Genomic DNA, 16,234 nt, shown 5'->3' on the forward strand with positions numbered 1-16,234 from the left:
GGCAGTTCTGGTATTGCTCTTGGCTTCACTGGGCATGTAGATTACCATTGTTTTTGTAATTTGTTAATCTGTGCACCCACATTGAACAAACTTGGCATGGAGTCCATAATAGCAAAATATACAGTGTGTTTGTGCCTGGCTAAAGTGCTTGCTAAGTGTTAAGAGAAATTATTATCCAGTCACCCATCCTTAGCTTATTTTCTGAATTTACTTTATTGATGACAAATAAACGTGAAGGCTACAGCCTATTGCAGTGTTACTAGGACCCTGAACAGGATAACAGTTCTTCAATGGACTCATTACACACAAGCACATTTGCTCACATTAGCCGATTAGGGTGATGGATTAACCACATAGGCATGTCCGTAGAACCTAAAAAAAATCCAGAAGAACATCTGGACAATGTTCAAACTCCAGACATACAATGACCATGACACAGAGTAAATCATTAGGCCAGCAAGCCACTGTGCCAGCTATAGGTTATTACAAGAGAAGTAAATAACAATCAGACAGTGAATTCCCTTTGGGTTATCATATTGCATCTTCAATTTTGAGAACAATTTTTGTTTTTATCATGTGCATCATGTGGTAGCCACGGATTGTTCTTGGTTGATAACATGATTATTTCCACACTCATGTTCTTAGTAGTTTCTCTATGTTTTTTAAACCGAGGAGTAACGTCATAAAAATGTTAAAGGTTACCTTTGCCCCTTATTCCTTAGTGTTGCTGGGATGAAGTACATTTCTAGCTTCATCACTTCCTGACAACTCCATGAGTGTGCATCTCTTTCTATGCTGGGAGGTTTTCCTAGCTGAACTGTGGGCACTGCGTCTGTATTTTGTTAGAATTTTTTTGTTGTTTGTGAGATTCTGTTCGATTCCATATTTAATAATTTTTAAGTCAAATAATTTACTATTTTTTAAATTTGTTTTTACTTCTGTGCTCTAGTAAGCCTTATGATTTACTTCCAGATTCATTGTTTTTGTGTTTTGAAATTTTCTGGCTTATATTAGTTTCTCCCTGATGAATTCTGGTATGTTGTTTTTGTTCCTGTAAATGAGTTTCAGGAGAGTTTGGTGTTGGAGAGCAATACAGAGCTCTCCATCACTTCATAGTGAAGACTTCCAGGGTTTAGATGTCTCTTCTGAAGGTGGAGAAGTCAGTCATTTTCTTTCTCTCTGAAATAACACACTATTTAACATGGATGTTAAGTGTGACAATAAATCAATTTCAGCAATTATGCAGTATGAATGAAACCAAAAATCCAAATTAGAGGCCAGTGTCTAAAACTTAGAAGCATGAAATTGTGTTCTTTTTTGATGGGGTATCATGTTTGCTGGTGAAATGTACAAATTAAGAATTTTTCTGAACTGCTTGCAAATGCATTCTATTTATGCCAGCTGAATTATAGACCAAGTCGCCTTCTTGGACCCAGCAGACACATAGAGCAAAGATTGCAGTTTCACTGTTTTCTTGTGTTAAGGCCTAGAATTCTTCTGCAGAAGCTGCCACTCCTCTGTACAACTGGCTGCCTCCCAACTCATATGCAATCTTTCACAGAGTTATCTGATTTGGTGTGTCAGGAATTACACAGTTCCTACCGCATGCTTATGTTAGCCTTGTGCACATGTCTTAGCTTACATCATTTTTCTTGCATTGAAAAGTCTCCTGGATAGCAGAACACCATATTTGCTTATCTTTTTGGGCTTGTTTTTCTTTAACAAGGACAATTTAAAAATGCAACAGTTAACAGACAAAATGTTTTGACAGCTTTGACCAAGAACGTAGCTCCTGCTTGACCCCATGATATGGTTCAACATTCATAAATTGCTGCCAGTGTTTAGCAGATCCCTAAAGACGCTACCACAGTACTTGGTAATTTATTCCATGTGTCCATGGTACTTTGAGCCAGAACAAGCACCTATGTCCTTCAGTGCTCTGAAGTTATACATGAAGATTAAGAACAACTGTACAGAGGAATGTATCAAAAACAAATATAAATACACAGCAATTCACCAAGTATCTGTGTGATCATCTGGTTCCTATGTCTCTCTTAAATGCCATTTGGTATGGAATTTGTAAAAGCAGTGCTAATATTTGTGATAAACCATCTTTTGGAATGAAAAATGTAATGTCATTTATTACTACATGCATTACAAAATACATTCCTACACATGGTGCACTGCTAACATTGACGCAGAATATGTTTAAATAGATGTAACTGTCAGACGGACAGAAATCTGTTTTTCCGCTTTAGTAAAAGAACTGGTGTCTGTGTGTGTCTGTCCAGTTGCTAGACTTAGGACAAAAAATAAAAAAAATAGGCAAAACTTATAGAAGACTAGTGCTGGTAATCAGATGTATCAGAAGTACTAGATAAGTAAGTATTTTTTGTACACAGTATTTGTAGTTTTTTTTTTTTTTTAAACGGGTGCTAATATTATTACTTTACTGGAGCTCCTTACTCTTGAATATACTATATATTGTTGGCCTTGAGTAAAACATGTTTGCCATTGATCAATTCTTGCTTTTCCTAGTGACTCACTTTGGTTTCTTTCAATGATACATGTGACACGGAATTTTACAGGAAACTGAATTCTTTTGAATTCAAGCAGGTAATAAATTGAAAAATTGGAATTTTGAGTATTTATGTCAACCTGCCTTGTGCCCTATGCTTGCTGGGATAGGTTCCAGCTTCCCTGCAACCCTGCTTAGGATAAAGCAGGTTTAGAAAATGGGTAGATGATAGATTACTGTTCTTAATTTAAGTAGTAGTATTGTATGTTAATTGTATGTCATTTGCTTACATGGTTCACTCAAGCATTACTTTCTATGCTTTTAGTCAGCTTTATGTTCAAGCTTCAGACTTTTTTTTGTCAGGCAATAAAGTTGCAACACTGACTTTTAAATTATTATTTACTTTAAATTGTTATAAAAAAATAAAATGATGTTGAAGGTCTGCATGTTTAAGCGAACTGTGTAATGAAATAAATGTTAGAAATGCTTATATTATACTATACTATACAAAAATGCATGCACTGTGTAATGAAACTGCACCCCTAAACCCCCTCACCTCCTTCAGCCAGGAGGCTAGGAATTGAATTATGTAGTTTTGAGGATGGAATTACATGTACATAAGCAATGGAAAAAAAATGTACGTTTAAAAGAACCTGTAAAATACCAATGAACATTTTCTTTGTTTAATGAGGAGAATAATATTGTATATGTCATGTGATTTACAGTACAACATCACACCACTTTGCGAGTTGGACCAATGCCCACGTCAGGAAATTTACAATATAATACACACAAAATCACAATCTACTTGATTTTTAGCTGTTACAGGTCTGTTACACTTAAGTCAGTAAATATTTTTATATAGTGTACGAGACAAAAATATCTTAACACTGTATGCTGTGTGTATTGTCATCACCAAGGAAAAAAACACAGGTGAGGTGAATAAAGATTGTTGACTATTTATTAACACACCACATAGTGTTTTAATTTAGTACACCATATAAGTGTTCCAGTATTTGTTGCATGTACTGTGAAGAATGTATTAATTCACAAACTGCACCCTTTAGCAAAGAAGTAATAGTGTGAACTATATGTACAGTTAGTATTTAGTATATAAGCACTAGTATTTGTGGCTCTCTAAGAGAAGGTGTAAATATTTCACCCTTATGTGGGATCTTGACGTCGATGTTCTGTGCGTGAAAGACCTGAAAGGTAATGGAGTCTGCAAGTGTAGTTTAGGCTGTAATAAATCGAAAGAGGTAGGGCAGGGTCCCACTTGGCGTTACGCGCATGTACAGTGTCCATTGTCTCTCTGTCTCTTTCTGAGCTTCACTAGTGCCATCATGGCTTATTTTGTGCTTCAGCACCTTCTGAATTTCAATCATATCAATCAAAGCATTTTGTAAATTTTGGGTTATTTATTTTTTCTGTTATAGGTTTTTTTTTTATTCCTAAATATTGATGTACCGAAATGTCCTTTCCTCTTGGATGCTTATTGCTATAGATGTACCACCCTGTCAAATGTCGTTTTTTTTCAGCAGTGTTTTTCCATCAATAAACTGCTGAGCTTTCATTACAAGATATGTAATTTGGAATGACAATGAGGAATCCTCAGTGATGTGGACCCCTGAGAACATAGGCACTCACAGGGTTGCCATTGATTTCATTGGGGACATGATCCCTCCAACTCTCCTGAAGGGCACAAACAGCTTCTTTGTTATGATATTCACCACAAAGAAGCACAAAAATGAATATAAGCCTCTAAAGACCCACTCAAAAAAGGCTAGACCATTCCAGGAACAGGAACAAACTTCATCCCAGACTTCTTAACTTCAAAATTCAACAGAACTTAGAGGTGCTGATTCTTATTCTGGCCACTTCAACAGAAATGAGTTTCCATCACAGGGTGTTGGGGCTCAACAGAGATAGGAGGAGGAGTGCAGTCTTTCAGGAGATGCTCAAAGTAGCACCACTGCTCTTCTACATTGAAGTTGAGTTGGCCATCTGATTAGGATATCTGCTGGATGCCTACCTGAAAAGATGTTTCAGGCATGTCCAACCAGGAGAAGACCAATGGGCAGACCCAGGACACGCTGGAGAAATTATATATCTTGGCTGGCCTAAAAATGCCTCGGTATCCCACCAGAAGTGTTGGAGGAGGAGGTGGTGGGGAAAAGAAATGTCTGAGGATCTTTGATCAGGCTGCTGCTGTCCACGCAACCCACACCCAGATAAGCTATAGAAAATAGATGGATGGATGGAATTGGAATCTGTAGTCTGTGAAAGCTGTTGAGCTACCACAAGCCTATTTTTTAGGTGCAGTCATGACTGAGCTTCCATACAGATACAATATTTGCCATTGTAAGTGGTCATACTACAGTATTAGTATTTATATTATTGTATTATTATTATTATTATTGTACTTCCATAATTAATTGATGTCATGTATGTATTATGCTTATGCTACGTTAGGTTACTTGAGATTAGTTTAACGTGTGGTAGGTTATGTCAGGTCAGGTGAATACTGGATGTGTAATTTCACACGGAATGCAGCAACGAAGATGCGGTCCCTTGTACTCCAAGTGGGTGTAAGAGACCCAAGAGACAAACACTGAGGCATGCCAACATCCCCTAAATATACTTCAGTGCACTTAATGATAAAATCAATTAACAACACGTTGGTTGGAACCATATACAATCATAAAGTGAGACATGACTGTACATGAAATAAGAAAGTCCTGTGAAACAGCATGTTTTTTAAGGTAGTCTACTATCACTATAATTACATTCTGTTATTACTGTTATTTTTGAATATGACTCATTATTAAAAAATATTTAGCAAAAATAGGATGAAGTAACTAAAAATGTAAAATGTTCAATCTTTCAAATCAGTTAATTTCTTAGATACACCTAAATATTGCACAATGCTTCAATTTTCTAATTTAATATGGTTTTTACAAGGATGAGATGTATTTTTCTCTGTTACCCAGTGTCTCATCAGTGATGCTGTTTGGAAATACACCAGTTAGTGAAATCAAAACAGCCCTGGGGAATTGATTCAGACCCATCTAGACACAGTTTCCCTGCCTTGCTGGTTAATTTTCAGCAATTGTCTGCAAGGAGGAGATTAGGTCTGACATATGAAAATATGGAAGCAGCTTAGCCTTGTATCATGGATCTCTTGTCATCAATAATGTAGTCCACAGCAAAAAAATAAATAAAATGAATTGAGAAAGAACCAATGCAAGCTTTGTTTGATTAAAATCTTCATAATGGTAGAGATGCCTGCTTAAATATCTGAAATTGTTTTTACTGATTACCCACAACTTAATTTTGCTTGAAGGAATATAAGCAGCAACACTTAGACTAAAAATAAAGTTTGTAGACAAGTACAAAATCCACCATTTTTTCATTAAATGTTTCAAATCAGCAGATTGGCCATTTGTACTCTGTATTTTTGGATTTTTGTCATAAAACACAGTCCTCTGATTTTACCAGACATAAAAGTCATTTTTGATCCAGCAAGGAAGAGAAGTGCTATCTGGTTGTACAAAGAAATCCTGTATGCCTTTGTGGAAATTGGTTTCCATTAACATAAAGTACAACTAGTCTTTAATTGCACAACACATTCCTTTTATTTACTACTGAACACTTGATAGTGGTGACTGAACTGAGCACTGGTGATCCATTCGGTCTGTCATTCTGCTTCTTTATCCAATTTCTGCTTTTTCTTTGCTGTTGTGTGAATTGTCTTAGCACAACCAAAATCAGTTTTATGACTTTTTGATCTTAACTGTTAAAGACATCTGTCTAATCTAAGGCACGTACCATAAAAATTGTTTCACAAATAACCAGTACAGTCCAGTAATCACAAGAGATGCCTACATAAGCAAAAGGGGAGCAGCAACAAATAATGTTGAATTATACCACAGTATAGAGACTAACAAAGCTGCAGCATTTCTGTGAGCCATGGCTCTTGCTGTGCAACCATTGGTGCCACAATTACGTCAGGCCTATGTAATGATGAACTGAATTAAACATTTTAAGTAGTGGATCGATAGAAAAAGAATACATACAAAGATATGAAAAAATTATACACACTAAATAACAGTTTTTGTTGTTGAAATGGCAGAATCAAAGCAATGTTAAACCTTTTTTCACCTTTGTTTAGATCTCATAATCAGCAACATTTAAGTAAAAAAATCAATAGATCATTTTAAGAGAAACAAAAACAAACTTTAAATTCCTTGGTTGCCAAGATATGCACACCCTTACTAATGGGAGATGTAGCCGAGTCCACATTCAGCCAAATCACATTCTTGATTACGTAAAAGATAACTGGCAGTATTTCTGACTGGCCCTAAAAACATTTGTTGTTCCAGTAGGATTTCCTTGGCAGTTTCTTGCTTACATTGTTGAAATGCACAGATCAGGTGATGCACAAGGTGGGTAAAAGATTATTGCAGAAAAAGATAAACAGTGAGGTGGCATACACAGATGGTATTCTTTTAAAATATGTGATCTCATAATATTGGTTTATTTCTTTTGTTCAGAAATAACACATGTAAATTGTTAATTATACAAACTGTGTGTAAGTGCAAGACTGGAGATGCCTCATGCCCCATTAGCCTCCAGTGTAATGCATCAGTGAGGGCAAGATATTTTTTTTTAATTTGTAGAAAATGCTTAACTTAACAATACAATTCCATTTGACAAATGCATCTATGCCATGTTTCTGAAGAAATAACTTTGACTTAATAAGTACTGAACTTATTTCAAAAGATACAAAAGATTTGACAAGCCAACACAGCTCACCACTCTCAAACAAAAAAGAACCTACTATCAAATCTGCTTTGAGCTCTTCAGGACAGACTTTCGTCAGAATAGAGGGCAAAATGAATAGTTCCAATTGTCAGGATATTTTGGTGAAAACACATCTACTGTGTGCTGTAAAATGGAAGAGACATTAGGGAAGAAGTGTTATTCTCTGGCTCCTCAACTCACCCCACCAAGTAAAGGCTTGAAAACCAGAAGATCAGAGACCTTAAATGGGCCCAGTTAGAGTCAGTGTCTTTATATAGGAGAGCACCTTGCAATCTGATGTAGCTTGAACATTCTTTAATCCTATAGATAATCTGCCTTTATATAGGAGATCATCTCATAACTTGATGTAGCTTGAATATTCTATAAAGAGTGGTATAAAATTTTAAAAATTAAGAGTATAAATTAATGGAAATCTATCCAAGCAGACTTACTACTGGAATCAGAGCAAATGGTTCTGTTGTAATGATTAAAGTGTGCAAAGTTTTACATTTTATTTATTCCACCTAAAAGTTGTAAATTGTTTTTCATTTGTTAGTTACAAGATCTTACTGAAAATGCAAAAGCCTGATTTGTGTCTTAATTTCAGTAATTAACAAAACTGAAAACTTTTCCTATGCACTGTAAATACAAAGGCCATTGAGAAATCTTAATACATTATTAGAGCATGAAACAATCTTGAGACCATTTAGCCCAACAAAATCAACAATCCTTGAGTTTTGAGTTTTAAAGCTTTGCAAACTCCTACTGTTCACCTCACAATTGAGTAATTTACTGCATGTGTCAATAAAATATCTCTACTGTTTGTGCACAATGTACTGTTAACAGCTCTGTGTCCATGTGTTCTTGGTGAAGAATTTAGAGTAAGAGCTGAGATTCACAGTACTAATCAGAGGCACTCTAATACACAGTTCCGTCAAAGATACAATCATACAGTCAATCTAGTAATACAGACATTATGTGTCAAAAAAAACCCATCAAACTAAAAACACAGCCCCCTTCCATCAATGAATTCTGTTTGACAAGAGAAATAAGTTTAATGTGATTACTGATATAATCAAAAGAGCAGCATGAAAGGGACTTTTATTTTTTATTGAAGTATATTGAGTGTGTGTATATGTGTGCATGTATAAATTTGTACAGTACATTCACTCACAACACTGATATATATTACATCCATTTTCAAACCCACTTATCCAGAGCAGCTGAGGGAAGCTGGGGCCTATCCAGCAAGCAGATGGAAGGCTTGGAATGCCAGTCCATCCTAGGTTGAACACACTCACTTCACTCACACACACACACAATAGGGTTTTTTTTTTTAGCAATGCCAGTTGATCTTTGGATTGTGTGAGAAAATTAGAGCTTTGTTGGAATGGAAAACCATGTGGATTAATGCATACTGTACAAAGGGGGCATTTGGGATGTGAACCCAGGACTCCTTGTTTCAAGGCAGCAGCACTTCCACTGTGCCATGCTTCTTGATTATGCCACTAGGTATCGTGTGCCTACAAGTCTGGTTAATCAGCTCACCAACTGGCATCGTGCTGAGTTGATCAAGTTTGGTGTTTATTCTACAGTTTTTTCCTGCGAGCCACCAAGAAAGATTTAATGAGACAATGATGATTGCACTTTTTGAAATTGACAGGCTTTTTCATAAAGACTTTGTTCCACGTGAACAGAATCTTAATCAGTGACAACACATGGAAGTGTTGAGGCATCAAGAAGAAACTTTTCTGAAGCTGTGGCACACATAAAACAGCATTTTGCACCATGACTGTACACCTGTACACACCACTTAGTCAGTAAATGAGTATTTAATAAATGTGGTTGTTCCTTTACACCACTCTGCATTCGCCAGATCTCACTCCTTAAGATTTCTTTTAGTTTCCAAAATTAAAATAAAGACTGAAGGGAAGAAGATTTGCTACCATGAAAGAAGAACAGGAAAATGCATGAGGCAATACATGGTAACAAAAGACAAGTGCAGAAAATGTTAACAGAAACGGGAGAAGTGTCTGGACAAGTGTATTGCATCTCAAGGAGAGTATTTGAAGGAGGCTTAAAGGGAATTTTTGAAAGTTTTTCATTAAAGTTTTTTTTTTAACAATTCCATGAATTGTTTGGTCCCCCTTCAAATATACACACTAGAGTTGATAGGTCTGGAGTTGCCCAGAAATTAGGTGAAGCATGTTATTCTGTTTAATAAAGTCAGTAAGTTGTATTACCTAAGGTTGGCACCCTGCCTGAGATTGGTTCCTGCCTTGTGTCCTGTGTTGGTTGGAATTGGCTCCAGCAGACCTCCGTGACCCTGTGTTTGGATTCAACGGGTTAGAAAATGAGTGGATGGATGGATGGATGGATGGATGGAAGGCACTGACTTTCCGAAAGTTGATTTCTGAGTTTAAAAATGGCCAAAAGCAAAATAGCCTTCTCAAAAAGCATGTCTGTCCATTGTTGTTTTGTGAATTGAAGGTTATTCCGTGTGACAAACTGCTAAGAAAACAAAAATTTCATATAAAAATGTCTATTGCTGTCTTGAGAAAAGATGGTAAACTGAACTGAAGAACCAGAAAAGATAAAGAAGGAGAACGGACGGATGGGCAACTGCATGTGAGGATAAGGACATCAGACAGAGTCTGTAGTTTGAGAACCAAGCTTTTTACATGTCCTCAGTTGGCTTCTTCATTAAATACGCACCATATACCAGTGTCATCTGCAACAGAGAAAAGACAACTACAGAAAGCTGAGCATAGGGGCAGAGTTTCAGGAAAACTGAAAATGGAAAATAGGAAGAAAATATTAAAATGGGCAAAAGAACTTATACATTTGATGGAAAATGACAGGAGAATCACATTTGGCCATTTTGGAACCCAGAGCTAAATTCTAGGAATGCCAGTACATAATAAATTAAAAATTAGTCATTTCAAGCAGTGATAGCCATTATCAACACTAGTAATGTCTTGGGTATATTTTTAAATCAATTTCCATCAAAAACATGAAACTTTTAAATGCTAATATAAATATAATTATTTTATATGTACGGGGTGTTTGTATATGTATGTATGTATATATATATATATATGTAAGTATTTATGTATGTATGTACTGTATGTATACATATAGTAATCCCATGCTTCGACTTTCGCAGCTTCACTCTATCGTGGATTTTATATGTAAGCATATCTAAATATATAACACAGATTTTTCTCTGTTTCGCGGGTTTCTGCGGACAATGGGTCTTTTTACTTCTGGTACATGCTTCCTCAGTTGGTTTGCCCAGTTGATTTCATACAAGGGACGCTACTGGCAGATGGCTGAGAAGCTAACCAATCAGAGCACGCAGTTAAGTTCCTGTGTGCTGATTAGCCAAATTCAATTCCGCTGCGTTAACCAGGAAGTCTCGTCTCGCTCATTCATCATCAACGTGTTTCGCTGTGTAAAGAGTTAACTTTTGTGTTTATCTGTGCATAGTCAAACCCTTCGTTATGGCTCCAAAATGATCTGCTCCTGCTTCAGGGGCTGTGCCCAAGCGCCAACAGAAGATGCTAACGATTGCCGAAAAGGTCAAAGTTTTGAATATGTTGAAGGAAGGGAAAAGCTGCAACGCTGTAGGACGCCATTACGGCATCAATGAGTCCACAATTCTTTTTATTTAAAAAGGCAGAAAAGAATTTAAGATCTACGGCCGCAGTGTTCTTTAACCAGGGCGCAAAACGAGTTGTAAATTGTTGTAATAAGGCAGTAGTCCGGATGGAATCTGCTTTAGGGATTTGAATTGAAGACTGCTGGAAGAAGAACAACAGCGGTGCTACACAATCGCCTGAAGAGACTCCTTTAGAAGAGCTGTGACGCTCTCCTTTGTTGTGCAGTAAAATTAAACTCATTGTTATCGGACAAGTCATCGTGTCATTGTTGGTGAGTAACCATAATTAATTTTCCACGTACAGTACTTAGTACATGTACGTACGTTTAGTGTCACTGTACACACATTTACTGTATACAGTTTTTCTTGCATTGTACATATTTATTGCTGGTGGCCTGTCTATCGTAATGGCTGTAACATATGTGATATCGGAGACGCTCAATATCTTTAAAATAATATTTAGGTTTTACTGTATATAGACAGTGTGCTTACATACATAACTTTAACGAATCTTACCTAATATCTAAGAGAATACAAAGGGTTTATGCTGTATAACTGTGTGGGAAATGTTTATAAAAGTGTGGGAGAGTTTATAAGGGCTTAAAATATATAAAAATAACCATATAAATATATGGTTTTTACTTTGCGAATTTTCACTTTTTGCGGGGGGTTCTGGAATGCAACCTCCGCTATCAGGAGGGATTACTGTATGTGTATGTATGTATGTATGTATATATATATATGTATATATATATTGTGGTCCCCGGCCGGGACGCCCAGGAGGCCCAGAGGAGGGCTTGTGCCTCCTCCAGACCGCGAGGGGGTGTCCGTCCTGGTTATGTTGGGGGCCTCGGGTACAGGGCTTGGAAGCCCAGCCCTGTAGGGACCCGTGGCCACCGCCAGGCGGTGCCCCGATGCCGGAGTATCCCGTGTGGGACCTGGTCGGGGCTGGAGCCCGGCCGGGACGCCCAGGAGGACCACAGGAGGGCTTGTGCCTCCTCCAGACCGCAAGGGGGCGATCGCCCTGGTTGTATTGGGGGCCACGGGTACGGGGCTTGGAAGCCCAACCCTGTAGCGGCCCGTGGCCATCGCCGGGCGGCGCCCTGGTGCCTGAGGAACCCTGGAGCCCAGCACTTCCGCCACACCAGGAAGTGCTGAGGGGAAGACGACAGGGGACACCCGCACGGCTTCCAGGTGCGCAGCCGGCACTTCCGCCACACTGGGGTGTGGTCAGGACTGATTGCCGGGAAGCAGCTGGAGCCCATCCGGGTTACCATTTAGGGTAGGGGTTTTCCGGCCGCCTCCTCCAGTCAGCAGTGGACGTCGGGTGGAAGAGGACAGAGCTCGGGAGAGGACGGGAGGCGGTCGAAAGAGTGGCACAGTGACTAAAAGAGTGTGGCCTGGACATTGGGGGAATCGGTGCTGGAGGCACTGGGGTGTGTGAGTACACAAAAACTTGTATATAGTATTGTAAATAAACGGTGTGTGGTGGAACTATGTTGTCCATCTGTCTGTGTCCGGGTCCCAGTCCACTATATATATATATATATATATATATATATATATATATATATATATATATATATATACACATACATACATACATACATACAAGATGCAGCAGATGTTCTAACAGACGGTTGTGGTGAATGCATCCTTCTACATGGTGGTAGCATAAAAAAGAGGGATGCCGCACACCTGGACAAACTGGTGAGGAAGGCAGGCTCTGTTGTAGGCACGGAGCTGGACAGTTTGACATCCGTGGCAGAGCGATGGGCGCTGAGCAGGCTCCTGTCAATCATGGAGAATCCACTGCATCCACTGAACAGGATCATCTCCAGACAGAAGAGCAGCTTCAGTTCACTGTCCTGCTCCACTGACAGACTGAGGAGATCATTCCTCCCCCACACTATGCGACTCTTCAATTCCACCCGGGGGGGTAAACGTTAACATTATACAAAGTTATTGTCTGTTTTACCTGCATTGTTATCACTCTTTAATTTTATATAGTTTTTTTATCAGTATGCTGCTGCTGGAGTATTCGAATTTCCCCTTGGTATTAATAAAGTATCTATCTATCTATCTATCTATCTATCTATCTATCTATCTATCTATCTATCTATCTATCTATCTATCTATCTATCTATCTATCTATCTATCTATCTATCTATCTATCTATCTATCTATCTATCTATCTATCTATCTATCTATCTATCTATCTATCTATCTATCTATCTATCTATCTATCTATCTATCTATCTATCTAAAGCAGACAAGGAAAGGGAAAGGGAACTGCAGTTGACCTGCATGCAGAAGATCAGGTATTCGACAAGGACTGCTCTGTGTTACACAGTTTCTACAGTGCACAAAGTGACTGATTGTGCCGCAAATAGCAAGGACAAACAAGGACTAATGCATGCTGAAGAGTCACTGACGTAAAACAGACTAAACTGGGATCATAGTTTATCATTGCCAGAAGAGCTGCTTTTGCTTTGGTGTATTTTCAGATTGAAATTAAAAATCTTTAAGATATTTGTCAACTTTGGTGCTTGGTATACAATAAATCAGTTCCTTTCCAAGTTCTTAGTTATTTGTAAAATTTTAATAAATTACTAGCTTTTCATTGGCTTTTCTCCTTTCATAGAGTAATATCGATAACAATTTGTAGTTACTGACCGTCTACCACTAACACACATCATCAATCAATACCATTTTTGCATTACCTATATTGGAATCTGTTGTGTATTAAAGCTATTGAGCCACCAAGAGCCCTTTTAGGCTACATTTTTAACTACATTACATTTTAAAGTGCTCTTTAAAAGCAGGTACAGTATTTAATGTAGTCCCTAACACACGTAACTGCATTCTATTGTCCCTGTTATTTCTGAATATGACTCATTGTTACAGAAACACTTAATAAACAAAAATATGATAGCTGACTCTTGGATGAATTTAATTCTAAAAGTGTGAAACGCTCAGACTTTCATATCAGTTAAACTAGTCTCTGAATGCAGACTATGTGTATATTTTCTAAGTTGTTTTTTTAAATATTTTGACCACAGTTATCTCTTTCCTTTTCCATGGTGTGCTCTCCTGCTGGCCACTACTTAATTCTTTCTGCACTCTTCCTGCAGGGATGACATGGATGTTAATGACCTGGCCTTCGAATCCAGAGCAAAGATGCTTCTGTGTCAGATCACCAGTTACCTGCTACAGTTGGCAGAAAAGAATTCCGATGTGGTGTTGAAGATGAGACTGCAACACATTGTTAAATCTATGGTATTAACCTTGGACTTCATTTGTCTTTTTTTTTCTTCTCATGAGACCTACAGAGATCCTTCCATATTCCTTCTTAAGGATCTGCAGACATAAATAGTTTAACAGAAATGATCATAAATCTACTTTGTTTTTGCAGGTTACCAGTTTCTTCTGTTTTTCTGTTTTTTTAATGAAGAATGGTTGACCTAAACATTTTGACGCACTTTCTATACTTCAATCATAATTAATAGGAAGTGTCTGTTCTATTTAAATTATTATTATTATTATTATTATTATTATTTATTATTATTATTATCCTGTGGTTAATTTGAAATATCCTGTTGGCTAACGCAAAATTACCAAACTATCATGTTTCCTAGCTCAAGTGTGGTTGGTGTGGTTGGAAGTGATTATGAGAGCAGAACTCAGAATGGTACAGGAAATTGCGAAACCTTTTGGATAGCCCTTTTATTCTGTCTCTTTGGGACTTAAAATGGCGAGAAAATATTACATCTGTTTCCTTTTTAATACCTGCATCACTCACTCTTTTACATAGATACATTTGGCAGTCTGGCAGTTTTCACATCCTTATGGTTGTTGTGTTCACACATCCATGGCTAAATATGCAAAAAATGTTGTGCATAGAAGACATGGTTAAAATTAAGATGTCAAGTAAAATAAAACTTATCGTATTGTTTTCTCAGTGCAATGAAATTCCTACTTGAATGTCTTCACATAACAGTTGACAATGAAACAATAACAACAAAAGACACATAAAAAATACATGGCGTGCAACATATGCTCCTTACAATTATATGCAGTATGCATTTAGAAATATTATATATAATGTAATCACCAATGAGCCCCAAACCCAAGACATAGTAACACCTGACACACTTGTAGGTTTAAATCTTGGCATGTTCCGAAATCACCTTACCAAAAATTATTTGCACAATCACAATAAATCAGATCAATTATTTCTCTCACTATGTGTTTCCTCACATCTAGGGAATCCCGGGCTCCCGGGGATGACACAGTGCACGGGCATCTCACATGTGAACAGTTTTAGAACAACCGACACTTATTTTTAATAAAACTACTGCAATATGTTGACACCACCTTTGTGGGTGTCCCAACTGGGCTGCTACATGAGGACCACTCCCACCTAGCAGAACTTCTAACTCTTGGCTTCCGCTTGCCCATTCACTATATTATACTGGCTGGGCACAAAGTTATTTTTTCATCCCACCAGCCAATCCATCTGTTATTCTGCTCTAGCCTTCCATCTGGGTAAGAAACCATGCTCCTTCTTGGCTGAGATGCCTACTCTTGTCCTACAATACACACTGTTAGGATACCATATTATTGGCTTTTCAGCAACCTTACAACCTATGGGTAGAAGTGAATCTACTTGTGAGTGTCAATGGCCTTGTACTGTTTGCCAGAAGGTTGAAGTGGGAGAAATGACTGTGTAGGAAGTCAGAGGCCTTTAATTATTTTGTTTGCCTTTCTAAATCAGTGAGTGTAGTATATGTCATGAATAGAAGGTAGTTGGTATTCTGTGCTGCCTTCACACCTTCTGCAGTACTTTACGATCTTAAGATGAGCAGTAGCCATTAAGGATAGGCACCAGTATGCACCTGTAGAACAGATGGAGAAATACAAGCTGTCCTCTGACATCTAAGGAAGTAGAGATGCTGGTGAGCCTTTTTCAAAAGAGGCAAAATGTGTTGTGCCCACTTCAGTTCATCATAATTTAATTACTATTAAAATAGACACGGCGAAAACGTGTATTCTGTGATTAAAGTGGAAATTTCGGCTTTATTCTCGAAATGTCCACTTTAACCTTGTAGTTTACTTTATTATTAAAGCAGACCATCGTAAACGAGCTTCTTGGACCTGACAGCAGGTAAAGTAAAAAAAATAAAAAATAGGCGGCACAAAAGATAGTATGTGAGACTTTGAAAAAGTATCGTGTCATTACGATCGGGAAT

At 37.7% G+C, this 16,234-nt stretch overlaps 1 protein-coding gene across 6 annotated transcripts in view; it reads left to right on the plus strand.

Annotated features, from left to right (window-relative positions):
• stat6 (signal transducer and activator of transcription 6, interleukin-4 induced) overlaps positions 1 to 16,234 on the plus strand; it is a 172,795-nt gene that overhangs the window by 96,389 nt on the left and 60,172 nt on the right. For all 6 annotated transcript variants that reach the window (XM_039747264.1, XM_039747266.1, XM_039747267.1 and 3 more), the window contains exon 3: positions 14,117 to 14,261. In XM_039747264.1, the coding sequence (XP_039603198.1) occupies positions 14,117 to 14,261 (145 nt within the window). The remainder of the gene's footprint in view (positions 1 to 14,116; positions 14,262 to 16,234) is intronic.

Source organism: Polypterus senegalus, chromosome 3, assembly GCF_016835505.1.
Source record: "Polypterus senegalus isolate Bchr_013 chromosome 3, ASM1683550v1, whole genome shotgun sequence".
NCBI lineage: Eukaryota > Metazoa > Chordata > Cladistia > Polypteriformes > Polypteridae > Polypterus > Polypterus senegalus.